Raw genomic sequence first — 26,682 nt, 5'->3', positions numbered from 1 at the left:
AATATATTTCCAGATTATGGTTGGGGGCCATATACAGAGCCACATATGTGAAGAGCAGCTGTCTCTGACGTTTTTGGGGAACGATATTGACATCCAGAAAGGTCTTAGCACAAGGCCCAAAACGAAGCCTGACCTAAATGTGAGGTGCTTTTGGGTGACAGCGGCAGAACCGTTGAGGCTAGAAGCACAATTCAATCACAGGAACCTTCCCAAGGTCCTCCCGATCTGTGCAAGCCTAACCTTGACAGTGTGGAATTAACCCTTAACAGTGAAAACAGGGTGTTTTCTTCTAACAGTTTACATTGACATCTCTCCCCATAGGAATACATTGCCTGCTGCCCTAAATTCAACCTGATGCCTATGTGGGTTATGATTGCCATCTCAAGCTGTCTTCAATGACAATCCATCAGGCCACTATGAGGATTACCTGTGTTGAGTTTAAGCTTCCTAGAGCAACCGGAAGTGGTTAAATTACCCTAAAAGTGGTTTTGATATACCCAACCTGCAGTTTGTATAAACACTGAGTTCAACCCTCTGTAAATCAGTCAGTTCTTAACGTAAAGACTTGAAACTCAGGATTCTGTAAAAGCCTACCCCAATGAGGATATGTGTTTATTTTCAGCTTCCTGTGACAACCGGAAGTGCCTTGAATTGGGGTCATAGGGGCTGTTTCAAAGGGTTAAAAAGGTCACATCTTTCTAAAATGTCATGTGTGCGATTAGGCAACCCTCATGAACTGGTACATATTATAAAAACAGATTTTTATCCGTTTTTTTTGGCCCTTTTTGGAACGTTTACAAATTCTATCTAACTAAGGGTATTCGTACATTTCTAGTCTTCAAAGCTATTGAGGGGATTTGTCTAGGGGGTCATAGCTTAAACATGTCTATGGCAATGAGGGGAGATGCGTATGTGAGTCTCGAGCTAATCAGACCATTGATATAAGAAGGCTTGCCCCTGGACACTTGTAACTTAACTGGGTGGCACAACGTGGCACCCCCGACATCATACTTGAATACTGAGCCAATAGCAGCATCTATATATTAGAAATGGCCTTAGGCCCCATAAAGTTCATAAACGAGATGGGCGTGGCCACCCTACCTTCATACTTGAGGCTTTAGCCAACCGCAAAATAGATATACAGTACCAGTCAAATGTTTGGACACACATACTCATTCAAGGGATTCTATATTTTTACTATTTTCTACATTGTAGAATAATATTGTAGACATCAAAACTATGAAATAACACATATGGAATCACATAGTAACCAAAAAAGTGTTAAACAAATAAAAATATATTTGAGATTTGACATTATTTTAAGTAAACACCCTTTGCCTTGATGACAGCTTCGCACACTCTTGGCACTCTCTTCGCACACTCTTGACAGCTTCATAAGGTAGTCACCTGGAATGCATTTCAATTAACAGGTGTGCCTTGTTAAAAGTACATTTGTGGAATTTCTTTCTTTCTTAATGCGTTTGAGCCAATCAGTTGTGTTGTGACAAGGTAGGGGTGGTATACAGAAGATAGCTCTATTTGGTAAAATACCAAGTCCCTATTATGGCAAGAACAGCGCAAGTAAGGAAACAGAGACAACAGTCCATCATTACTTTAAGGCATGAAGGTCAGTCAATGAGGAAAATGTCAATAACTTTTTAAAAGTTTCTTCAAGTGCAGTCACAAAAACCATCAAGCGCTATAATTAAACTGGCTCTCATGAGGACCGCCACAGGAAAGGAAGAACCAGAGTTACCTCTGCTGCAGAGGATGAGTTCATTAGAGTTACCAGCCTCAGATTGCAGCCCAAATAAATGCTTCCCAGAGTTCAAGTAACATCAACTGTTCAGAGGAGAATGCGTGAATCAGGCCTTCATGGCCGAATTGCTGCAAAGAAACCACTACTAAAGGACACCAAAAATAAGAAGAGACTTGTTTGGCCCAAGAAACTCTAGCAATGGACATTAGACCGGTGGAAATCTGTCCTTTGGTCTGATGAGTCCAAATTTGAAATGTTTGGGTCCAACTGTGTCTTTGTGAGACGCAGAGCAGGTGAACGGATTATCTATGCATGTGTGGTTCCCACCGTGAAGCATGGAGAAGGAGGTGTGGTGGTGCTTTGCTGGTGACACTGTCAGAGATTTATTTAGAATTTAAGGCACACTTAACCAGCATGGCTACCACAGCATTCTGCAGCGATACACCATCCCATCTTGTCTGCGCTTAGTGGGGATATCATTTATTTTTCAAAAGGACAATGACCCAAAACTCACCTCCAGGCTGTGTAAGGGCTATTTGACCAAGGAGAGTGATGGAGTGCTGCATCAGATGACCTGGCCTACACAATCAGCCGACCTCAACCCAATTGAGATGGTTTGGGATGAGTTGGACCGTAGAGTGAAGGAAAAGCAACCAACAAGTACTCAGCATATGTGAGAACTCCTTCAAGACTGCTGGAAAAGCATTCCAGGTGAAGCTGGGTGAGAGAATGCCAAGAGTGTGCAAAGCTGTCATCAAGGCAAAGGGTTTGAAGAATCTCAAATATAAAATATATTTTGAGTTGTTTAACACTTTTTTGGTTACAACATGATTCCATATGTATTATTCTCAGTTTTGATGTTTTCACTATTATTCTACAATGTAGAAAATAGTAAAAATAAAGAAAAACCCTTAAATGAGTTTGTGTGTCCAAACTTTTGACTGGTACTGTATATTAGAGTTGGCTTTAGGCACTTAAAGTCACAGATCTAGGATCAGTTGACCTCCACATAATGTTAACATGAGCCACTAATATCTTACTTCAGTATTGTCTATAGCAGTTTCTTCATTAAGACTTATATTTGGCCTTAATATACACTGCTCAAAAAAATAAAGGGAACACTTAAACAACACAATGTAACTCCAAGTCAATCACACTTCTGTGAAATCAAACTGTCCACTTAGGAAGCAACACTGATTGACAATAAATTTCACATGCTGTTGTGCAAATGGAATAGACAACAGGTGGAAATTATAGGCAATTAGCAAGACACCCCCAATAAAGGAGTGGTTCTGCTGGTGGTGACCACAGACCACTTCTCAGTTCCTATGCTTCCTGGGTGATGTTTTGTTCACTTTTGAATGCTGGCGGTGCTTTCACTCTAGTGGTAGCATGAGACGGAGTCTACAACCCACACAAGTGGCTCAGGTAGTGCAGCTCATCCAGGATGGCACATCAATGCGAGCTGTGGCAAGGAGGTTTGCTGTGTCTGTCAGCGTAGTGTCCAGAGCATGGAGGCGCTACCAGGAGACAGGCCAGTACATCAGGAGACGTGGAGGAGGCCGTAGGAGGGCAACAACCCAGCAGCAGGACCGCTACCTCCGCCTTTGTGCAAGGAGGAGTAGGAGGAGCACTGCCAGAGCCCTGCAAAATGACCTCCAGCAGGCCACAAATGTGCATGTGTCTGCTCAAACGGTCAGAAACAGACTCCATGAGGGTGGTATGAGGGCCCGACGTCCACAGGTGGGGGTTGTGCTTACAGCCCAACACCGTGCAGGACGTTTGGCATTTGCCAGAGAACACCAAGATTGGCAAATTTGCCACTGGCGCCCAGTGCTCTTCACAGATGAAAGCAGGTTCACACTGAGCACATGTGACAGACGTGACAGAGTCTGGAGACGCCGTGGAGAACGTTCTGCTGCCTGCAACATCCTCCAGCATGACCGGTTTGGCGGTGGGTCAGTCATGGTGTGGGGTGGCATTTCTTTGGGGGGCTGCACAGCCCTCCATGTGCTCGCCAGAGGTAGCCTGACTGCCATTAGGTACCGAGATGAGATCCTCAGACCCCTTGTGAGACCATATGCTGGTGCGGTTGGCCCTGGGTTCCTCCTAATGCAAGACAATGCTAGACCTCATGTGGCTGGAGTGTGTCAGCAGTTCCTGCAAGAGGAAGGCATTGATGCTATGGACTGGCCCACCCGTTCCCCAGACCTGAATCCAATTGAGCACATCTGGGACATCATGTCTCGCTCCATCTACCAACACCACGTTGCACCACAGACTGTCCAGGAGTTGGCGGATGCTTTAGTCCAGGTCTGGGAGGAGATCCCTCAGGAGACCATCCGCCACCTCATCAGGAGCATGCCCAGGCGTTGTAGGAAGGTCATACAGGCACGTGGAGGCCACACACACTGCTGAGCCTCATTTTGACTTGTTTTAAGGACATTACATCAAAGTTGGATCAGCCTGTAGTGTGGTTTTCCACTTTAATTTTGAGTGTGACTCCAAATCCAGACCTCCATGGGTTGATAAATTTGATTTCCATTGACCATTTTTGTGTGATTTTGTTGTCAGCACATTTAACTATGTAAAGAAAACAGTATTTAATAAGAATATTTAATTCATTCAGATCTAGGATGTGTTATTTTAGTGTTCCCTTTATTTTTTTGAGCAGTGTATATGACTTTGTGGTTGTGGGTGGATTTCAACTGCTGGCTGGAATTCTCACTCAACTGTACCACTAATATGAACCTGTTCTACAGACTCTTGTAGACTACTATGCACTGAAAAACAGTTAATATGTTACAAATCAAAGCTTAACATTGAAATTTGTGATTTCAAATGATTAAGTTAAATTCAGATAGGCATGTTATGTGCTCTCTAACACAAACATAAAATGTGTTGTTATTGCTGTAGACCTTTTAACAGATCTAGGAGCAGTTGACCTCCACAGAATGTTAACATTAGCCACTAATATCTGACTTCAGTACAGTCTATAGCTGTTTGTTCATTAATACTTATATGTGGCCTTAATATACAGCATATGACCTGGTAAAGGAGAGGGGGATGGGAGGCTGCTCAATGATTGGCTGTAGTGTAGGGTGTGTCATACAATGTATCAAAATTTCAACTGCTGGCTGGAATTTTCACTCAACTGTACCACTAATATGAACCTGTTCTACAGACTCTTGTAGACTACTATGCACTGAAAAACAGTTAATGTTACAAATCAAAGCTTAACATTGAAATATGTGATTTCAAATGATTAAGTTAAATTCAGATAGGCATGTTATGTGCTCTCTAACACAAACATAAAATGTGTTGTTGTTGCTGTAGACCTTTTAACAGATCTAGTTGACCTCCACAGAATGTGCACATTAGCCACTAATATCTGACATCAGTATAGTTTATAGAGGTGTATCTGTCTGTCTGTGTCTTTCAGTTTCTATTTAGACTACATCAAATATGAAGAAGCTGTGCAGCCACACCATGTTCAACATGTTACCTAATTAGCTAGCTAGCTGACAATCTGGTTGACCTGTAGCATATAAACATTTGTTGGCACAGAAAGAAAGGGGATATGAAAAATGATTGATCAAATTCCTCCTGCCACTATCTGACTGGGTTAATAACTTAATATTAAGTTAATATGGACCCATTGTCTTAGACTTGAACTCTTGGACCAAACAGTGGGACTCTGATTTCAGCCATAGGGACTTGTGACTCGACTCCTGACTCCAACATTGGTGACTTTGACTCAACTCAGAGTAGCCATAGGGTCTTGTGAATTGACTCTGACTTTTGTGACTCAACTACAACACTACTGCCATTGCATGGCTACTACTACTGCTTCAACTACCAATTCTAGCAAGTTGTACCCCAGGTTGGGTACACTTTTCTGCTGCTCCCTCAAAAGCATTAAGCAGACATTTTGATTATACCTCCCTCCCCATAACTCTCTGTTGTTAATATCAGTAGGCTGTTTGAGTGGTCTGTGGGCAGGTAATTCATCTGATTGCTGATGGGTTAGGTTGCTAGATCGAATATTAACCTGCCATAAGCTACTTTTGTGTCAGCAAGTCTCCCCAGTGAAAAATGTACATATCCACCACTCCATCTCTCATGTACAGACCATTCAAGTAGCTGCACTTAACACCTCACTGATACTGATTGTGTAAGCTACAAACCCAAATTGTCTAAGGAAATGTGGCTAACAGTAATAACATTGCAGACATATTCAGAAATCTGGGCTGATGGAATCATTGTTATGCATATCTACTGGCCATAATTTCCGCTTGAGGTCCTGCCCCTCCCCCACTGCAAAGTGCACAAAAGTACCAAACTATCAAAGGTTTTATAGGTCAACACAGTCCCCCCCCTCCCCTGTCCTTTGTATATTATTTATATATACTTGTGTTCCCATATGTACTTCCTGTATTGATTTGTTGTTAATAAAAATATAATAATAATAAAAGATACACAGTTCCCCCTCCCCCATGTTGCAGCATAAATCTCTGCCCAAGGTTGCCATGTACACTATTTTGTGGTTTATTGATGTACTTTTAAAACTTTGCGGCAGGTGAAAGGTTTTGGTCGCTAGGTGGAAGTTGTTATACTACTTCTATATTGCAACGTTACCAACATGGCATTTTTAAAAAATCATTAATTTCCCTGTATTCTGCTAAAATTGTGCTAGTGAAGGTGGGTTTTGAAGTCTGGTTTTGAGCAGACTCCTAGAAATTTGAAATTGACCTGGCAAGCCTGTCCCTGCCTGAGCGTGATCACCACTGAAGTAGCTGTGCAGCACGTGTTTTAAGGAAGAGGAGGATGGTTGCAGATGTTTGCATTCATGCAAGAAGGTAAGCTATTAACTAAACTGTTAACCAATATTTTAGCTAAAATTGTATTTGGTGTATTGACAAGCAATGCATGTTCTCGTTGTCTTTATTTTTAATGAATTAATGTCAGTCATGTATGTCTTTCGGTGGAATCCAACATGCATTGACATGTCTGAAAGCCGCATTGTGTCAGATATACTGCGTCATGACAGATTGAAATTGGCAGGTTTATCCAAACAATTCATTAATGCGCAATTGTTACTTTGCATGTTTCTACCTTATAGTTATTTGTGGCTTGCTAACGGTTAGTGTGCTAGCTAACTGTTAGCGTGCTAGCTAACGGTTAGCGTGCTAGCTAACGGTTAGCATGCTACCCATGCTAGTTAAAAAATAATAATATGCTAGCTATGGTTGCAAGCTAGCTAATAAGTTTAGCATAATTGGTAAACGTGTCTTTGATTCAGAATACATGATTGTGGTTAACAATGTTACATGCATTGGAAAATAATATTGCTATAGTGTAACAAGCTAGCAAGAAAAGCCAGTTCCTTTTCATCTATTTTGTCAAGTTATAAGCCTGTATGTGTGTTAAAATATTTAAACCCCCTCATTAAATTCATGTATTGAAGTTGCGCCCGTTTTTTATAGCCCTTTCTTACCCAAATACCGTTTTTTACATTGAAATAATTCAGATGAAAATAAGAAATATGTTAAACTAATTAAGAAATAAGTGACCAGATTTTTTTTATTGAAAACCATGGACATTAGTTTGGGTGGGGGGAGGGGCGTGGTGCGGTTCCTAGTTCTTTTTTTTTTTGCACATAAAAGAGTGAAACACCACAACAAGAATAAGGGTTGTGGAAAGTGTCAATTTTGGTAGGACTGTGACAATTCACTGTCTTGAAAAATACATACATACAATACATACATATATTGGCAGATTCTTTAACCAAATCCCTATTTCTTACACAGATTTTTTAAGATCTAAAACATAATGGAAGATAAGAGTCCAGGAACCTACAAAGTAACCAATGCGGTATGTTTTCTGATTTGCCTAGTATTTAGAGTACGCTTGCCTTGCTTTAGCCAAACCACTCATACTGATTCTCTTTTAGTCCATCCATAAAAACAGATTCAGCTTTAGTTGCATGCAGGAACTTGCATAATGTGCTTATGTTATGCTTATACTTGCTTTTTTACCTTGAAAGTAGTTTAAAAAAACAGAAATTGTAATAGATGTTTGTTGGACCTCTATTAGTCAATGATAACAGTCATTGGTGTCCCCCAGCCCATCCCCTGTTGTGTGCCGAGCAATCTTGTCATTCTATTAAGTCTCAACTATTCTTTTTGTCTTCCTTTACAAAGGCACTGCAGAGGCTAAGAAGGCGCATGTAAAATCTAAAGAAGCATAGTTCAACTTGTGAGGCCAGATTTGAAAAGGAAAAGATAAATCCCGAAGCGCAGGTTTGTCAGTTGTTTAGAATGAGGATACTGGGGATGGTTGAATCGTTATCATATCCTATTGCCTAATTTGCACATGACTAATATCATTTTATTGTATCCTTAGATGTCAGACACCGAGGCTGCCAGTACCTCTGAGGCTGCCAGTACCTCTGAGGCTGCCAGTACCTCTGAGGCTGCCAGTACCTCTGAGGCTGCCAGTACTTCTGGGTCGATAGTCAATGTGTTGGATGATGCACCACCGTTGATCAGAACAGACAGTATATACGTAAGTTAAAGTGTCATTCAACACCAGCACATACTGTAAGTTCTTGTGAATCAGCTTTGTAAATCAAAGATGGGCAAGTGTGCACTTTCATCCCATATTCATAGTATTATAACATAAACAAGTAGAGGAGCACAGTCGTAACTAATCAAAATGTGCCGGTGTCCAAATACTTTGTCATCTGTCTAGTTATCCAATATAATTTTTTTCTTCAATACAGTTGACCAAAGCTATGCTTGGATACAAGACTGATGACTCAATAACCAGCATTGGCAACAGTGTAGATGGTTATGTCCCAGGATCATCAGAGGAAGGCAATTTTTATGAAGAAAATCTGACAGGTATGTCTATACTTTACATACACATGGACCTATTCTTAATTACAATGTCCTGTTTGAAAATTACATGTTTTCCACTGATGTTTTCCAGGAGAGATGTCAGTGATTCGGGCCAAAAAGCCAATGACCAAGGGAAAGCTGGGGCAAAAGAGAGACTCACACGGTAAGCATGTTTCCTGCTGCCTTCAGTCAGTGTAAGTCTGATGGCCTTGAGATAGAAGCTGTTTTTCAGTCCCAGCTTTGATGCACCTGTACTGACCTCGCCTTCTGGATGATAGTGGGGTGAACAGGCAGTGGCTCGGGTGGTTGTTGTCCTTGATGGTCTTTTTGGCCTTTCTGTGACATCGGGTGGTGTAGTTGTCCATGAGGGCAGGTAGTTTGCCCCCGGTGATGCGTTGTGCAGACCTCACTACCCTCTGGAGAGCCTTACGGTTGTGGGCGGAGCAGTTGCCGTACCAGGCGGTGATACAGCCCGACAGGATGCTCTCGATTGTGCATCTGTAAAAGTTTGTGAGTGTTTTTGGTGACAAGCCAAATTTCTTCAGCCTCCTGAGGTTGTTTTGTTGATGTTGAGTGTGAGGTTATTTTCCTGACACCACACTCCGAGGGCCCTCACCTCCTCCCTGTAGGCCGTCTCATCGTTGTTGGTAATCAAGCCTACCACTGTAGTGTCGTCTGCAAACTTGATGATTGAGTTGGAGGAGTGCATGGCCACGCAGTCATGGGTGAACAGGGAGTACAGGAGAGAGCTGAGAACGCACCCTTGTGGGGACCCAGTGTTGAGGATCAGCGGGGTGGAGATGTTTCCTACCCTCACCGCCTGGGGGTGGCCCGTCAGGAAGTCGAGGTCCCAGTTGCACAGGGCGGTGGGTCTCGAGCTTAATGACGAGTTTGGAGGGTACTATGGTGTTAAATGCTGAGCTGTAATCGATGAACAACATTCTTACATAGGTATTCCTCTTGTCCAGATGGGTTAGGGCAGTGTGATTGCGATTGCGTTGTCTGTGGACCTATTGGTGCGGTAAGCAAATTCGAGTGGGTCTAGGTGTCAGGTAGGGTGGAGGTGATATGGTCCTTGACTAGTCTCTCAAAGCACTTCATGATGACGGAGGTGAGTGCTACGGGGTGCTAGTCATTTAGCTCAGTTACCTTAGCTTTCTTGGGAACATGAACAATGGTGGCCTTCTTGAAGCATGTGGGCACAGCAGGCTGGGATAAGGATTGATTGAATATGTCTGTAAACACACCAGCCAGCTGGTCTGCGCATGCTCTGAGGACGCGGCTAGGAATGCCGTCTGGGCCAGCAGCCTTGTGAGGGTTAACACGTTTAAATGTTTTACTCACGTTGGCTGCAGTGAAGGAGAGCCCGCAGGTTTTGGTAGCGGGCCGTGTCAGTGGCACTGTATTGTCCTCAAAGCAAGCAAAGAAGTTGTTTAGTTTGTCTGGGAGCAAGACATCGGTGTCCGCAACGGGGCTGGTTTTCTTTTTGTAATCCGTGATTGACTGTAGACCCTGCCACATACGTCTTGTGTCTGAGCCGTTGAATTGCGACTCTACTCTGTCTCTATACTGACGCTTAGCTTGTTTGATTGCCTTGCCTAGGGAATAGCTACACTGTTTGTGTTCGGTCATGTTTCCGGTCGCCTTGCCATGATTAAAAGCAGTGGTTCGCGCTTTCAAGTTTTGCGCGAATGCTGCCATCAATCCACGGTTTCTGGTTGGGGAAGGTTTTAATAGTCACCGTGGGTACAACATCACTGATGCACTTTCAAATAAACTCGATCCCAGTCCACGTGACCGAAGCAATCTTGAAACGTGGAATCAGATTGGTCGGACCAGCGTTGAACAGACCTGAGCACAGGCGTTTCCTGTTTTAGTTTCTGTCTATAGGCTGGGAGCAACAAAATGGAGTCGTGGTCAGATTTGCGAAAGGAGGGCGAGGGAGGGCTTTGTATACGTCGCAGAAGTTAGAGTAGCAATGAACCAGAATCATGCCAGCCCGGGTCACGCATTCCATATGCTGATAAAATTTAGGGAGCTTGTTTTCAGATTAGCCTCGCTAAAATCCCCATCTACAATAAAAGCAGCCTCAGGATATGTGGTTTCCAGTTTACATAGAGTCCAATGAAGTTCTTTCAGGGCCGTTGAGGTATCTTCTTGGGGGGGATATACACGGCTGTGATTATAATCGAAGAGATTTCTCTAGGTAGATAATGCGGCCGGCATTTGATTGTGAGGAATTCTAGGTCAGGTGAGTAAAAGGACTTGAGTTTCCTGTATGTTGTTATGATCACACCCCGAATTGTTAATCATAAGGCATACACCCCCGCCCTTCTTCTTACCAGAGAGATGTTTGTTTCTGAGATGCGTGAAGAAACCGGGTGACTCTACGTACTCTGATAACGTATCCCGAGTGAGCCATGTTTCCGTGAAACAGAGAATGTTACTATCTCTGATGTCTCTCTGGAAGGCAACCCTTGCTCGAATTTCGTCTACCTTGATGTCAAGAGATTGGACATTGGCGAGTAGTATACTCGTGAGATGTGGGCGATGTGCCCGTCTACAGAGCCTGACCAGAAGACCGCGCCATCTGCCATCTGTGGCGCCGTTGTTTTGGGTCACCTACTGGGATCTGATGCATTGCCCTGGGTGATAGTCGAAACAGAGGATCCGCTTTGGGAAAGTCATATTCCTGGACTTAATGTTGGTAGTTGACGTTGCTCTTATATCCAGTAGTTCTTCCCGGCTGTATGTAATAAAACTTAAGATTTCCTGGGGTATCAATGTAAGAAATAACACATTAAAAAACAAAATACTGCATAGTTTCCTAAGAACGCGAAGCGAGGCGACCATCTCTGTCGGTGCCATAAGTATTCTGGCCGTACTGTGCTGGTCCAGATCTGTTTTGTCTTCATCAGTTAGTGTATTTCCAACCATGCCAGCACAGAACGGTTCAGTTTGGATTGTACAGTGGTGTGAAAAAGGTTAGGATGGAGTCTGCCTTCATTTCAGCATGGTATTGTGCTTTCCCCTCTCAATACATGGCTGTATCTGTAGGGTTTGGGTGGCTGTAGCCGTCCCTCTCATACCATATTCAATAGGCTTGAATGGCACAGCTGTTATAAACCTGCATTTTGAGTTTTTCCAACAGTTATCGCTTATGGATTGGTTGATAGGTTGGATTGGGTGAAACTGACATGATTTCCACTGATGTTTTCCAGGAGAGATGTCAGCGATTCGGGCCAAACAGCCAATGACCAAGGGAAAGCTGGGACAAAGGAGAGGCTCACACAGTAAGCATGTTTCCTGCTGCCTTCAGTCAGTGCGTTTTCACTCTGTAGTGTCAGCTTATGGTACTGTGCTGGTCCAGATCAATCCTGTTTTCATCAGTTAGTGTATTTCCAACCATGCCAGCACAGAACGGTTCAGTTTGGATTGGACACAAGTCAAGACGTTAGATCTGAACTAGTGTGTCAGGATAGATGATAACACAGAAGGATTACCACACTTTACATTGTTTTTCCTGGGTGAGGGAACTTAATTTAATAAGTATTGCTTTTATTAGAAGGATTACATTGCAAACCTTTTGATGGGCTTAGATTTCATACAGATTGACTCTGCCTTGATGTCAGCATTGCACATTCTTCTCTCACATCCTTCTCTATGTAGTTATTTAGTTGGGATTGTTAGTTTAACCTCAACACTCTCTGCAGATACAGCTGCAACCTGGTAGAGTTAATACAGAGATGAACACATACTGTATTGTACTCAACCTTTATTTAATGTAGTCATTCATAATGTCATCTCTTTCCAAAGGTGCCAAAGGAACAAAAAGGTTTTGGTCGACAATAGAGGTGGATGCAGTTGAAGATTCCTTGATGAATTTTATCCGAATGGGAAAAAGGCCTGGAAAACAAGACTGTGAGAAATGCATTGCTGCTTCTCCCCAAGCGCTAGTAAACAGGGACTGGAGAGCAGTAAAGTTCTATGTACACAACAAAATAGTTGCAGATCAGAGATAATAAGTGTATAAGATGCTTCTATCTTGGTGTACCTCTGAGGATTTAATGGGACTTACTTGACTTAAGCTCATAGGCAGTTGATGAATGTCCTCCATCTCACTCTGTTTGGGGGAAGTTTTCCCAGGTGGGTTGTTCACTTTTGGAGTGACTAAGGTCTCAAGAATACAAAGCCTGCTGACTTTGAATGTTACAGAAAAATAAAATACATTTTTCTAAACTATTAATCTGTTACTTGGATATAATGACTCCATTACTGAAATGGTTGTTCCAGTTTAAATACTTTACAGTAGAACTACACTACAGTAGAACTACACTACAGTAGAACTACACTACAGCCGTTGAGTTGCCATCCGTGTTGCATCATTGTGGCATTCTACATGCAATATTTTCAGTCATAAAATAGAATGAATGCATCAAATATCGATGTAATAAATGTATCACTAGTCACTTTAAACAATGCCACTTTATATAATGTTTACATACCCTGCATTACTCATCTCATATGTATATACTGTACTCTATACCATCTACTGCATCTTGCCTATGCCGTTCGGCCATCGCTCATTCATATATTTATATGCACATATTCGTATTCATTCCTTTACACTTGTGTGTAAAAGGTAGTTGTTGTGAAATTGTTACATTACTTGTTAGATATTACTGCACGGTCGGAACTAGAAGCACAAGCAATGCGCTACACTCGCATTAACGTCTGCTAACCATGTGTATTTGACCAATTTGATTTGATTTGATTTGCAATGTGCGGTCTCAAGTAGGTGGTAAAATTACAAGTGATCTTTTTTCAAGAAGTCAGCAACTTTCGGTGATTTCCTCATATTAGATTTTTTTTCTAGCTCATGAGTGTAATTTCTGTGCTTCTATGATGTCTGGAAAGCAGGGTCCTAAAAAGGTATGTAAATGTGAGGAGTCCTAAATTGGTTAGAAATGCAAGACTGTGTGTGTGTGTGTGTGTGTGTGTGTGTGTGTGTGTGTGTGTGTGTGTGTGTGTGTTCTGTTGACTGAGGTTTATTTTGCAGCACTGCTTGTTAATTAAACATGCAACGTTGTTTTAACCTTGATGCCTCATGCCTGGACAGAAATGAGCTGTAGAATGTGTGTGCACATACAATAACTTGCTGAGGGAGGGAGGATATGAGAGCTTGATGACAGCTGGACCACGTCAACAATAAGGACTGGGTTTGTGTGACATCATCCTTCTGCTGCTCTGGGACAACGTTGGTATCCACTGGCAACCCGGATCTAGTTGTCTGCAGTCAATGACAGTGAGTGTGAGATCTATCATTATAGAATCCATGCCCAACAAGTCTCTCACAGACAGACAGACAGACAGACAGACAGACAGACAGACAGACAGACAGACAGACAGACAGACAGACAGACAGACAGACAGACAGACAGACAGACAGACAGACAGACAGACAGACAGACAGACAGACAGACAGACAGACAGACAGACAGACAGTGTAGGTGAGATGAGGATCTGCTGGCGGGTCTGAAGTCTTGATTATTCTGCTGCGTTAATGTTTAACGTCTCGGCACACACACATATACATACACACACACACACACACACACACACACACACACACACACACACACACACACACACACACACACACACACACACACACACACACACACACACACACACACACACACACACACAGTATAGTAGAAGGCTAGTTGAGACTGCAGGCCTTGACTCAGTGTGGGAGGTTTACAGCCACACACACATGCAGGGTCTTATCTGGGATTTGTTTAAGATTCCTTGGATTCTCTCTGATTCCTCCCTCATTAGTGGAATTCTGTTCTCTGGGGCTGGTTGGGTCTGGAGAGCTTCACACACACACACACACACGCACACGCACACGCACACACTCACACACACACACACACACACACACACACACACACACACACACACACACACACACACACACACCATGGTTGAGTGCAGTAAGATGGGTAAGTCTGGGTCTTAGGACCAGAGGTACATAAAATGAGGGAGTTGGGGATCTCTTACTCTTTTCCCTCAGCAGTCTGTATTTCTGCTCTGAGGACTTGTTTGTCTGGTTGGCAGATCTGTGTGTTTGTGTTTCTTATCATGACACCAGTGTCCTAATAATTCACCTGAATGTCCTGACAAGGTAGGGAAACAAGAACTGTTTTGAAAAGTCAGGGTTAGGGAAAATAAACGGTGTGTGTGTGTGTGTGTGTGTGTGTGTGTGTGTGTGTGTGTGTGTGTGTGTGTGTGTGTGTGTGTGTGTGTGTGTGTGTGTGTGTGTGTGTGTGTGTGTGTGTGTGTGTGTGTGTGTGTGTGTGTGTGTGTGTCGATTGGCCATGGTGATCAGACAATCACGGAGCATTGCCAAGACGACAGCTGGGCTGGCTCGGAATTCCGGTGCATCTGATCTGGGATTGGGATCGCAGGGGAGCGTCTGCCTAGGATATACACACACACACACACACACACACACACACACACACACACACACACACACACACACACACACACACACACACACACACACACACACACACACACACACACACACACACACACACAGAGGAGGGCATCACAGGGGAGCATCTGTTTGGATCAGGGGAGGGATGAGAGGAGAGGTGAAGGGTTGATTAGGGGGGTGAGATGTCACAGGGATTAAAGAGGGGGGGATGGAGAGATGCAGCCTCTAGTCTGAGCAGAGAGAATCAACATGTCATCAATGAACGATAACACAAAGACACTCAGCCAATCTCTTTCTCTCTCCTCTTCCCTCCCTTTTTCTCATTCCTTTTCTTTTTTGATAGCATCATAGGGAGAGGAGGAATAGAAAGCGATAGACGGGGGGGGGGGGGGGGGAAGACATTAGCTCAGGGGAACTGAAATTACCTCTAGCAGTGTTCAGATCTATAAAGTAAAGTCGGGGTTTAAACACCGACAGAAAGCCTGAGCATGCAACTGTCTTCCTTTACAATGTAAAGCCACAGTCTGAGTTTACCAGTTATTTCAATAAAGTTTATCCTTCGATTTGATGCTGGCCTGCTTACAGAGTGTGGCTTTAATGAGCAGATGCACATTTTCACTTCATATTATCTTTTAGTTTTCTCTCTCTCCATTTCCTCTCTCTCTCTTTCTGAGCTGTAGCCATAAGCATGTCCGTCACACTGGCCTTAATCTCTGAGTTCGCAGCTGCCATCGGCGGGTGTGTGTGTGTGTGCGTGCGTGCGTGCGTGCGTGCGTGCGTGCGTGCGTGCGTGCGTGCGTGCGCATGTGGGCATACATATGTGTTGGGACAAATCTGACAAATCTGACCAATTCAGTGATTATGTTGGTCACCTTTGTGTGTGTGTACGTGTTCTTATGCGTATGCACGTCTGTGTGACGCCTGGAGCTCAGGTTACACTCCCAGACAAAAGGCCTCTTTCACCCTGCCCTTTATGTGAGGAAACACACACACCGCCCTGTACAAGACTGTTGCCCCTGTTGCGCAATATTTCATTATACCCCCCTTTCCTCTCCTGTCTTTCCCTTTTCCCTAGGAATCTGTGGTTTCCCCCTCCCTCTACACAGACTCTCACACTCCCCCAGGCGTGGCTCATTAGCCCCTTCTTTAAACAGGTGGGCCATGTTTGGCAGAGACCCCCGACACAAACACGCTCACATCACTCATCCTTCCCCTCCCTCTCCCTCTCCCCAGGGAAAACCCTCAGACCCCTGACCGAATCTCTTATCCAGCCCCAGGCTTCTCTCCGGGCCCAGGAAGCACTAGGCCGGATGGCTGTTGACTCGTCTGTCTGTCTGTAACAAGCAGATATGCATAGTGTCTAGATGGTATTTATGCCTGTAGGGCTCTTCTCTCTTTCTGCCACTCTCTTTGTCTCTTCTTTGTTTGGCCTAGACTTGACTATTACCTCTTGAGGTTATTTCGGTAATAAGGTTAGGTGGGTGCTGGCGAGGGGGCAGACAGACTGTCTTATCGGATTGGTTTAGGGGATCATCCCCTTGTTAAGTAAGTATGTAGTATCTTATAGAACAGTGTTTAAACACACTCACCATGCCTACCTTTTCCATGCCACGGACAGACTAGTGGTAATACTACGGAAGGAAGGAAGGAAGGAAGGAAGGAAGGAAGGAAGGAAGGAAGGAAGGAAGGAAGGAAGGAAGGAAGGAAGGAAGGAAGGAAGGAAGGAAGGAAGGAAGGAAGGAAGGAAGGAAGGAAGGAAGGAAGATGAGGGGAGGTCTATAGTGTTTAAATGTTAAATACCTTATCACTCCAATTTCACACTCCCGTCTCCAGCCACGATATGACACACACTAATCCTGGCCTGAGGGGAAGGGGTGTGCGTGTGTCACTAACGCCATCTGTCACTCTGTTAACCTCATTAAGCAGTCCTTGATTACCCCAACCTACCTTAAAGCCAGTCAGTCACTCACCTCTCCCCTACTGCCTTTAACTCCCTCTTCATCCCTACCCTAACGCTGTGTGTGTGTGTGTGTGTGTGTGTGTGTGTGTGTGTGTGTGTGTGTGTGTGTGTGTGTGTGTGTGTGTGTGTGTGTGTGTGTGTGTGTGTGTGTGTGTGTGTGTGTTTGCTGGGGAAAATACCTAAAACAAGCTGTTTCTTGCTGCTTGCCTGCCCCAGATACTGAGGTCAAGGGAATCAGTTTACACACACCCTGATGACATGGGCTGATATCATCAGAATGAACAGCTAGTACATTCCATTGGCTCCGACTCCCACAGTCTGAGAGGCCTGAGGAGAGGCGACAGGCCAAGGGCTTTCCCTAGAAAGAACTACACACACACACACACACACACATTGATACTTTTCACATACACACATATTTGGTTATGGTTACAGGAATAAATGTTGGCAGTTCACTCTTGCTCTCCGCCTCTCTCTCTTCATGTGTAAATATGAGTTTGGATTGACTTATCTCTGCCGCCAAAGAAATAAGCAGCTTAATACAGCTCCAGCCAGACAGACAGTGTGCGGATGTTTCCCTTTCCTTGCTTAGAGGGGAAATGTCTTTTGACGGTAGGTGAGGACAAAAACGTTTGGGAGAAATGTTTTCTCCGCATATTTCTTTTTTTTTTCATGCAGAATGTTGCAGTGATTTGAGTAAGATGACAAGAGAGAGAGGATAGAGAGAGAAACAGAAAGAAGACAGGGAGGTAGGATAGAGAGAGAAACAGGAAGAAGAAAGGGAGGTAGGATAGAGAGAGAAACAGGAAGAAGAATGGGAGGTAGGATAGAGAGAGAAACAGAAAGAAGAAAGGGAGGTAGGATAGAGAGAGAAACAGGAAGAAGAAAGGGAGGTAGGATAGAGAGAGAAACAGGAAGAAGAATGGGAGGTAGGATAGAGAGAGAAACAGGAAGAAGAATGGGAGGTAGGATAGAGAGAGAAACAGAAAGAAGAAAAGGAGGTAGGATAGAGAGAGAAACAGGAAGAAGACAGGGAGGTAGGATAGAGAGAGAAACAGGAAGAAGAAAGGGAGGTAGGATAGAGAGAGAAACAGGAGGAAGACAGGGAGGTAGGATAGAGAGCGAGATGAGAGGATGGAGGGAGAGAAGGATAAAGAAGGAGGGAGGATAGAGAGAAAGGGAAAGGAAGGGGGATGGAGAGATAAGAGAGTGGGGATGGAGGGTGAGGAGAAGGATAAAGAGGGACGGAGAATAAAGTGAGAGAGAAAGAAAGGGAGACAGGGAGAGGAGGGAGGAGAGCAAGAGAGAAGCCAGAGGTTTGTGTTCTGGAGCAGGAAGCTGAGATTTCCTCAGTAGACAAGCGCTGTGTGTTTCCTTAAGATAACATGGAGACCTGCACTGGTAGAACACACACACACACACACACACACACACACACACACACACACACACACACACACACACACACACACACACACACACACACACACACACACACACACACACACACACACACACACACACACACACACACACACACACACACACACACACACCAGTAGCTGATCCCACTGCAGGCGGCTTCAAGCCAGGGTTGAAAGCAGATTGAATTCCTTGCCGGATATTTTTTCCTTTATATTATTATACAACAAAGACAACAACGTTGCATAGATGCATTTCTTTATTTCGTTGTGTTTTTTTTGTAGCTGGTGATATGGCTGAGCCTTCTGATGGCTTTTCTCATTAGAACAGAAGCCATAACTTTGATAAATCACTCTGGCTCCTGGCCTCCGCTGCTCTCACTGGATTACAAAACTAATTGAACATTCTTCTTCTTCGCCCACTCTTTCTCTCCTCATATTTCTCCCTCTTTCTCCTTCTCTTTCTTTGTTACTTACTCTAGCTCACGTTCTCTCACTTTCTCAGTCAATATACTGTGTGTGTGTGTGTGTGTGTGTGTGTGTGTGTGTGTGTGTGTGTGTGTGTGTGTGTGTGTGTGTGTGTGTGTGTGTGTGTGTGTGTGTGTGTGTGTGAGAGAAACATGTGCGGTAATCAAGGACTGTACTGTAAAGGGGACTTTTCTGTGAGTAATACTGGCTTCTTCTAATGAGGGGATGGGGAGTTGGTGTGCATGTGTGTCTGTGAGATTCTTCAAAGATCAGACTCCATTCCCCTTGTTGTGATGCCCTCTCCCTGCCCGTGCGCGTGTGTGTACGTGTGTGCGTGTGCGTGTGCGTGTGCGTGTGTGTGTGTGTGTGTGTGTGTGTGTGTGTGTGTGTGTGTGTGTGTGTGTGTGTGTGTGTGTGTGTGTACGTGTGCGTAGCCCATTCCATAAATTCCTGTCGGGAGCTCTGAGTTATGTGTAGACATTGATGATGTGGTACAACCAGTAGGACAGGATGAGGAGTGTCTCTACACCACGATGGAGTCAACACAATAACACATCACAGGAAAAACATCCTCTCTCTCATGGGCACACACACACACACACACACACACACACACACACACACACACACACACACACACACACACACACACACACACACACACACACACACACACACACACACACACACACACACACACACACAGGTCTGTCAGGTGGCTCAGTGGGGTTCGTCTTCCTCTAGAGTATCAACCCTGCTGTTGAGAGATGACTCATACTGCATCTGGGGATTGTGTGTGTGTGTGTGTGTGTGTGTGTGTGTGTGTGTGTGTGTGTGTGTGTGTGTGTGTGTGTGTGTGTGTGTGTGTGTGTGTGTGTGTGTGTGTGTGTGTGTGTGTGTGTGTGTGTGTGTGTGTGCGCATGAGAGATTGTGTGTGTGAGTGAGGGTGTTTGTACTGTGATGTGCCTGTGCCAGCAGATTCCTGCACCGTAGCCTGAACACTGACCCTAGCCAATCTGTCTGTTTCTATCCCCCGCCTCTCTCTCTCTCTTCCCCCTCTCTCTCTTCCCCCTCTCCCCCCTCTCTCTCTCTCTTCCCCCTCTCCCCCCCTCTCTCTCCCCCTCTCTCTCTCTTTCCCCCTCTCCCCCTCTCTCTCTCTTCCCTCTCTCTCTCTTGCCCCCTCTCTCTCCCCCGCTCTCTCTCTTCCCCCGCTCTCTCTCTTCCCCATCTCTCTCCCCCCTCTCTCTCTCTCTCCCCCGTCTCTCTCCCCATCTCTCTCTCCCCCGTCTCTCTCACCCCTTCTCTCTCCTTCCTCTCTCTCCCCCCTCACTCTCTCTCTCCCCTCTCTCTCTCTCTCTCCCCGCTCTCTCTCCCCTCCTCTCTCTCTCTTCCCTCCTCTCTCTTCCCCCTGGTTCTAATTAGTTTTATTTCCCAGGGAAATAGTAACAAACCATTGCAAACACTGCCACCCTTTGGCTATTTGTGGAACTACACAGTAAGTTCTGTCAGTACATCCAGTATGTCTAACCTCTCTCTCTCCCTCATCCCTCTTCTCGCTCCTCTTTTAGGAAATTCTACTACATAACCCTCTTAAGGGACCCAGTGTCTCGGTACCTCAGCGAATGGAGACACGTCCAGAGGGGCGCGACGTGGAAGACCTCATTACACATGTGTGACGGACGAACCCCTACGCCGGAGGAACTACCAGCCTGCTACGAGGGTTCTGATTGGTCAGGATGTACCTTGCAGCAGTTCATGGACTGTCCTTATAACCTGGCCAATAACAGACAGGTGAGAGACTAATGAATGGACACACACACACGCACATACACACACACACACACACACACACATACACATTTGGATAGAATAGACTCATTTTATGGTCCACACAATGTTGAAATGTACTAACCTACCCTTACCTTTTTCTATAGGTTCGTATGCTAGCGGACCTGAGCCTGGTAGGCTGCTACAACATGTCTACAGTCCCAGAGCAGAGGCGTTCTCAGCTGTTATTAGACTCTGCTAAGAAGAACCTGAGGGACATGGCCTTCTTTGGCCTGACAGAGTACCAGAGGAAAACCCAGTTCCTGTTTGAGCGCACCTTCAGACTGAGGTTCATACGCCCCTTTATGCAGTACAACAGCACCAGAGCGGCCGGAGTGGATTTGGACAACACTACGGTGTGTGTGTGTGTGTGTGTGTGTGTGTGTGTGTGTGTGTGTGTGTGTGTGTGTGTGTGTGTGTGTGTGTGTGTGTGTGTGTGTGTGTGTGTGTGTGTGTGTGTGTGTGTGTGTGTGTGTGTGTGTGTGTGTCGCTCCAGGCTAACCTTTATGAAGACTTCTTATTCAAAGGAACATGGGTCTTGAGTCAACGCTGTGTGTGTTGCCATTTGGAATATGTTATCACACCAGGATACTGTGCTGTTTTCAGAGTTTTCCACCATATTGGCTGTACTTGGTTGGTAAATTGTTGAACAAAGTTGAACAGACAATTCCACACCATCCACAGATGTTTGCATCAGGAGTGGACTGTAAGCTGACATGCTCCCTCCCTCCCTCTCTGTACTCCAGGTGCAGCGCATCGAGGAGCTGAATGAGCTGGACATGGCGCTGTATGATTATGCCAGAGACCTGTTCCAGCAGAGATACCAGTACACCAGGCAGCAGGAACGACGGCTACAACGACTCAGGACCCACAACCAGAACCACAACGGTCAGGGGTTAGGGGTCGAGGGTCAAGGCCTGGGAGTGGGCCTGTGGCCTTCTAGATCCAAACTAACCCCTGAACCAGGGGAGGGAGAAGTGGACCCAGAAGAAGGGGGGAGAACAGAGGAGGTGGGAGGGAGGATATCGACGGAAGACTATATGAACCAGATAATTAATCGTTGGTAACAGCACACACACTCATCGGAGGTTAGAGGTCAGGAGTGAAAGTGTATAGGGTAGTTATGGAGACTGAAGTAGAGGAATGGATTGAATGTCGCTGACAACCGACTTTCATCGTTCCCTCTCTCTCGCTCTCCCTTGCCTCCTCTCTCCCTCTTTGTCTCTCTGGTACCCCACGTAAAGTGCACGGTGAAAAAAACTATAGTGGGGAAACTCCCAGAAATCCCTTGCAAAGGACCTCTTTACTTCCTGGATGTATAGCTCCAATCCGAGAGCAGAGCTTTGAACCATTGGACAGAAAGTTTTCCATTGGCTGAGCTGAACCAAGAAAATGAAAATGTAATATTTACAGAAAAAAAGAATACGTAAAGCAAGAGTTGGACAATGTATAAAAAGCTTTTTGCTTGGAAATCAGCCACCATTTCAGACATGGGCGGCAGGTAGCCTAATGGTTAGAGTGTTGGACTAGTAACCAATTGGTTTCTAGATCGAACCCCCGAGCTGACAAGGTAAAAATCTGTCGTTCTGCCCCTGAACAAGGCAGTTAACCCACTGTTCCTAGGCCGTCATTGAAAATAAGAATTTGTTCTTAACTGACTTGCCTAGTTAAATCAAGGATAAATAAATGAACATGTGTCTTAATGACGCAATTTTCATTTTAGAACTACTATGTTTATTATTATATCGTTTTTATGTGTTTTTTAAAAAGCAGCATTGTAATGACACTGAGACCAATGTTACTGCCTAAAGAAACAAGTGATTCTTTTATTAGTATGTTTTTTAAAGGAAATGTAACCGATAGATGGACGTACCGTGGACCATAGCCATTATTTCAACATTATGGGGACATTATGCATATATGTGTGTAGACAACTGGGTAACAATCCATCCAAATGACATCCTATTCCCTTTGTGGGGCACTACTTCCATTCCAACACCCTATTATTCCGTGTGTAGTGCGCTACTTCTGACACCCTATTCCCTATACAGTGCACTACATGTTATCAGAGCCCTATGTGGCCCTATAAGGAATAGGGAGTGGTTTGAGACGTGGCCATGGACGTGATGAATGTTAGAGCTGATCTGATGCAGTGTAAATGGAACTGAGCCAAACCCTACTTCTGATTGGTAGTTGGTGCCTCTCAGGACAGGCATGATGACTATTAGACCTGATATTTCAGGCTCACACAACTTTTCTGACTACTTTTCCACTGTGTTTCTGTGTGTGTCTGTCTGTGTGCACATACACATGTAAATAGTGTAAATAGTGTGTATGCATTTGTAAATATCCTGTGTGATTGTGTGTGAGATAGAGAGAATTGCAGTAGCATTGCTGTGTGATTGACTTGCTATATGACCGATCTCTTGCCATAGTGTTAGAGGGCTGAATGGGAACCCTTTTCATTTATTCTTAACATGGAGGGAGAGACACACGCACACAGAGACAAATGCTTGAGGTAGACGTTTCCTTTAACCGTAGGTCACCTTGATATCTGACTCTGTATCACTCCCACTCCCATGTCCAAAATAACACACACACATTATTATGTCAACTACAGCACTACTCAGCGATGGTAACGCTTTTGGAGTCCCTCAAACTGAAATTATACCAGGTCATACTGCTATAAACTTTCTTTACAATCTTATCGCTTACACTAGTGTCTTAAATATTTCTGTTGAATGAAATTGAATATTTTCCATCACAAACGTTTACTTCCTGTGTGTCTCAACTTGTTCTTTGAATGTTCTGCCGATGGTGTCCCGTTCCCACTATCAGTGTCATTCAGGAAATTATCTTATGATTGCAATAACGGATCATCAAACCACTCATTAAAATATTCAATTTTTTAAAACTGTCCCTTGTTTCTGTGTTATTTCCAACATTGGTGCACTCATATACTGTATATGTTATACTTTCTCTCTCTAGTTCTTTTTCTCATTCTCACACACACACACACACACAGTGTAAAACTGCAGAACCTTGACCTCATAAAAGAGCCTGTTCCCTCTTAATAACAGCCTTGGTCCTGTCAACACTGATCTACTGTCTAATTCAATCTACACACATGTGAACACACACCTCCATCCAAGGCCAGCCGGAACAGCCTGTGGCTTGAGTGGAGGGGAGTAAATTACACTTCATGTCCTTGGTGGATTGAGGAGAGGAGGAGGAAGAGTGGGTGGGGTAGAAGGAGCCAGGATGAGGCAGAGAGGGTAAGGGATCAAGTAGAGTCAGGTCATTAGAGGTGAGATGTAAATAACAACACTTGATGCCCTTCATGGAGCAAGGACAGGACAGGGAGCCAGGGAAGAGCAGTTCTAAGCAGCCTCATTATACATTTTTTTAAACCATTTTTAATTTAACTAGGCAAGTCAGTTAAGAACAAATTCTTATTTACAATGACTGCCTAACACAGACAACACTGGGCCAATTGTGCACTGCCCTATGGGACTACCAATCACAGCCAGATGTGATAAAGCCTGGATTCGAACCAGGTACTATAGTAACGCCTCTTGCACTGAGATGCAGTGCCTTTGACCACTGTGCCACTCAGTAGCCCAATATAACAACCTAGTGATCTTTGATTGATTGATTTTATTTGCCAGTTTAAAAAACACAAGAATACGTACATTTTAAAAACAATAACGGGGAAGTAAGAGACTTATTTCCGTTGTAGTCCCAAAAGTGCACGGACCTCTAACACCACAGGGCTGAACAATATTTCCCTGGATAGAGAGTACATGGTGGACTATACTAAACTCCATGTCTATGATCTCTGATTGGCCCTTTGTGTCAATACACACAAACCCTGGGTTTCTGTCATTCCAAGAGCAGACAAGTAAAACTAGCAGTAATGGGTGAGATGCAGCGGACTGGAATACAAGAGATAACGGCTTAGGAGCAACTCTCCTATCTATCACGTGTGGATTCTTCTGTAGGACAATGAAAAACAGGCCATACCGGGACTTACCATCTCATCAGGGCCCCAGCCATCCTACGAGGTCGAGGCTAAATCGTACCCCTGTGACACTGAGTTTATAGAGGGTCCTTATAAAGAACATAGCCCAGAGTCTGTGTGTCTGTATTGCTCGTTAATGTCAAATAAATATACAGTAGAGCCCCACTGACACCCAGAGATTTATACTGTCCAGTCTATCTGGCCATGACCCATAGCTTGTCCTCTTGGACCCTCGATTGAATTACCATTCATCAGACATTTATAGACACACACATACACCTAACGGGAAAGCAGATGTGGGTTCGGCTGAGTCAATGGAAGCTATATGGATTACAAGTTAGAGATGGGCCGTAACGTGTTTCTCTTATATGTGATTTAATATGTTGAATAATATTAAAATGATATGCCAATATATCATCAATAACTGGGACTAGTCAAGATTAATACCAAATACAACTGCCTCCTTCTCCTCTCTACAGGTTCATGTTAATGATAGTGTTCCCCGCTTCACTAGTGGTGAATTAGCTTCATGTTGGGGACCTCTCCTCACCCCATTATACTGACATGGAGACTTAAATTAGCAAGGACTCACATGAAACCAAAGACACACACACACACACACACAGTAGAGTGTGTTAATATTAATGTGAGTGAGTTTAATTGGGGTTGTTTGCACAGGGCTGGTCCTGTGTGTAACCTATAAAATGGCAGTCGTGCGAGGTGCGACAGCAGCCAGAGAGAACGTTGACCTCCCACCCCAGGGACGCCATTTTGTATTTGACCCCAAAGATGACAGCCACCTCCCATAATTCATCTGGAGACATCACCTTCCTGACAGACAAACGGCCCCTGTGGGGAGTGTGTGTGTGCGTGCATTTGTGCAGGCGTGTGTTTGTGGGGGAGGAGGGCATGTGTGGTGTGTGTATTGGTGTGTGTGAAGGTCAGGTCTGACAGGATAATTAATGGACCAGCTCTTTTTTGTATTAATATTAAATCAAACCATTGAGCTAGTACAGTCCCTCAGGAACTGACCCTCTCTCCTCTGTAATTTCTAAAGCAGACGGGCTGCAGACTGCAGTCCGGTTACCTACCCTTCCCACAGCTGGTGGCCTGGTGCAGTCACAATAACCTGTAGATTATGTAAATGTCTTTGTCTATATTCTGTCTGTATATTTTTTCTATTGCTAGCAGCAGCACTTTACTAAGTAAAATTCTGGGTATGTGAAAATGGACTTGGCAAATGAAGGTGATTCTGATGTGTGCACCATAGAGATAGATAGAGGCACTGTAGAGCCCAAAAGCCTGTTTTTTGTGTGTGTGTGTGTGTGTGTGTGTGTGTGTGTGTGTGTGTGTGTGTGTGTGTGTGTGTGTGTGTGTGTGTGTGTGTGTGTGTGTGTGTGTGTGTGTGAGAGAGAGAGTGTGTGTGTGAGAGTGTGTGTGTGAGAGTGAGTGAGTGAGTGAGTGAGTCCTTGCTAAGGGCAGTGCCATTGAGAGGGTAGCGAGTACAGCCCAGTACATCACTGGGGCATAGCTCTCTGCCACCCAGGACCTCTATACCAAGCGGTGTCTGAGGAATCCCCTAAAAATTGTTAAAGACTCCAGCCACCCAAGTCATAGACTGTACCGGAGTGCAAAGTCTGGGACCAAAAGGCTCCTGAACAACTTCTACCTCCAAGCCATAAGACTGCTGAACCAGTTAATCAAATGGCTACCCTGACAATCTGCATTGACCCCCTTTTTATTTGCACTGACTCTATGCACACTCACTGGACTCTACCCACACACTCACACATACTACACTGACACTCAAACACAG

At 44.5% G+C, this 26,682-nt stretch overlaps 2 protein-coding genes across 3 annotated transcripts in view; both read left to right on the top strand.

The window, feature by feature from the left end:
* LOC120033544 (heparan-sulfate 6-O-sulfotransferase 1-A-like) overlaps positions 1-23,763 on the top strand; it is a 44,351-nt gene extending 20,588 nt beyond the window's left edge. The window contains exons 2-4 of the mRNA XM_038979935.1: positions 20,587-20,809; positions 20,953-21,201; positions 21,592-23,763. Coding sequence (XP_038835863.1) covers positions 20,587-20,809; positions 20,953-21,201; positions 21,592-21,912 — 793 coding nt within the window. The 3' untranslated portion in view covers positions 21,913-23,763. The remainder of the gene's footprint in view (positions 1-20,586; positions 20,810-20,952; positions 21,202-21,591) is intronic.
* LOC120033561 lies at positions 4,573-12,903 on the top strand. 2 transcript variants are annotated; one of them, XM_038979962.1, is made up of 8 exons: positions 4,573-6,618; positions 7,570-7,633; positions 7,963-8,061; positions 8,165-8,326; positions 8,544-8,664; positions 8,753-8,824; positions 11,883-11,954; positions 12,478-12,903. In XM_038979962.1, the coding sequence occupies exons 4-8, from the start codon at positions 8,165-8,167 to the stop codon at positions 12,681-12,683; spliced, it is 633 nt and encodes a 210-aa protein (XP_038835890.1). In that variant the 5' UTR covers positions 4,573-6,618; positions 7,570-7,633; positions 7,963-8,061; the 3' UTR covers positions 12,684-12,903. The 2 variants fall into 2 exon arrangements, with proteins under 2 accessions (XP_038835890.1, XP_038835888.1); XM_038979960.1 differs by having other exon boundaries at positions 4,573-7,633.
* Positions 23,764-26,682: the final 2,919 nt, after the last annotated feature.

This window comes from Salvelinus namaycush, chromosome 40 (genome assembly GCF_016432855.1).
Source record: "Salvelinus namaycush isolate Seneca chromosome 40, SaNama_1.0, whole genome shotgun sequence".
NCBI lineage: Eukaryota > Metazoa > Chordata > Actinopteri > Salmoniformes > Salmonidae > Salvelinus > Salvelinus namaycush.
This window is presented reverse-complemented; position numbering and strand designations above follow the sequence as displayed.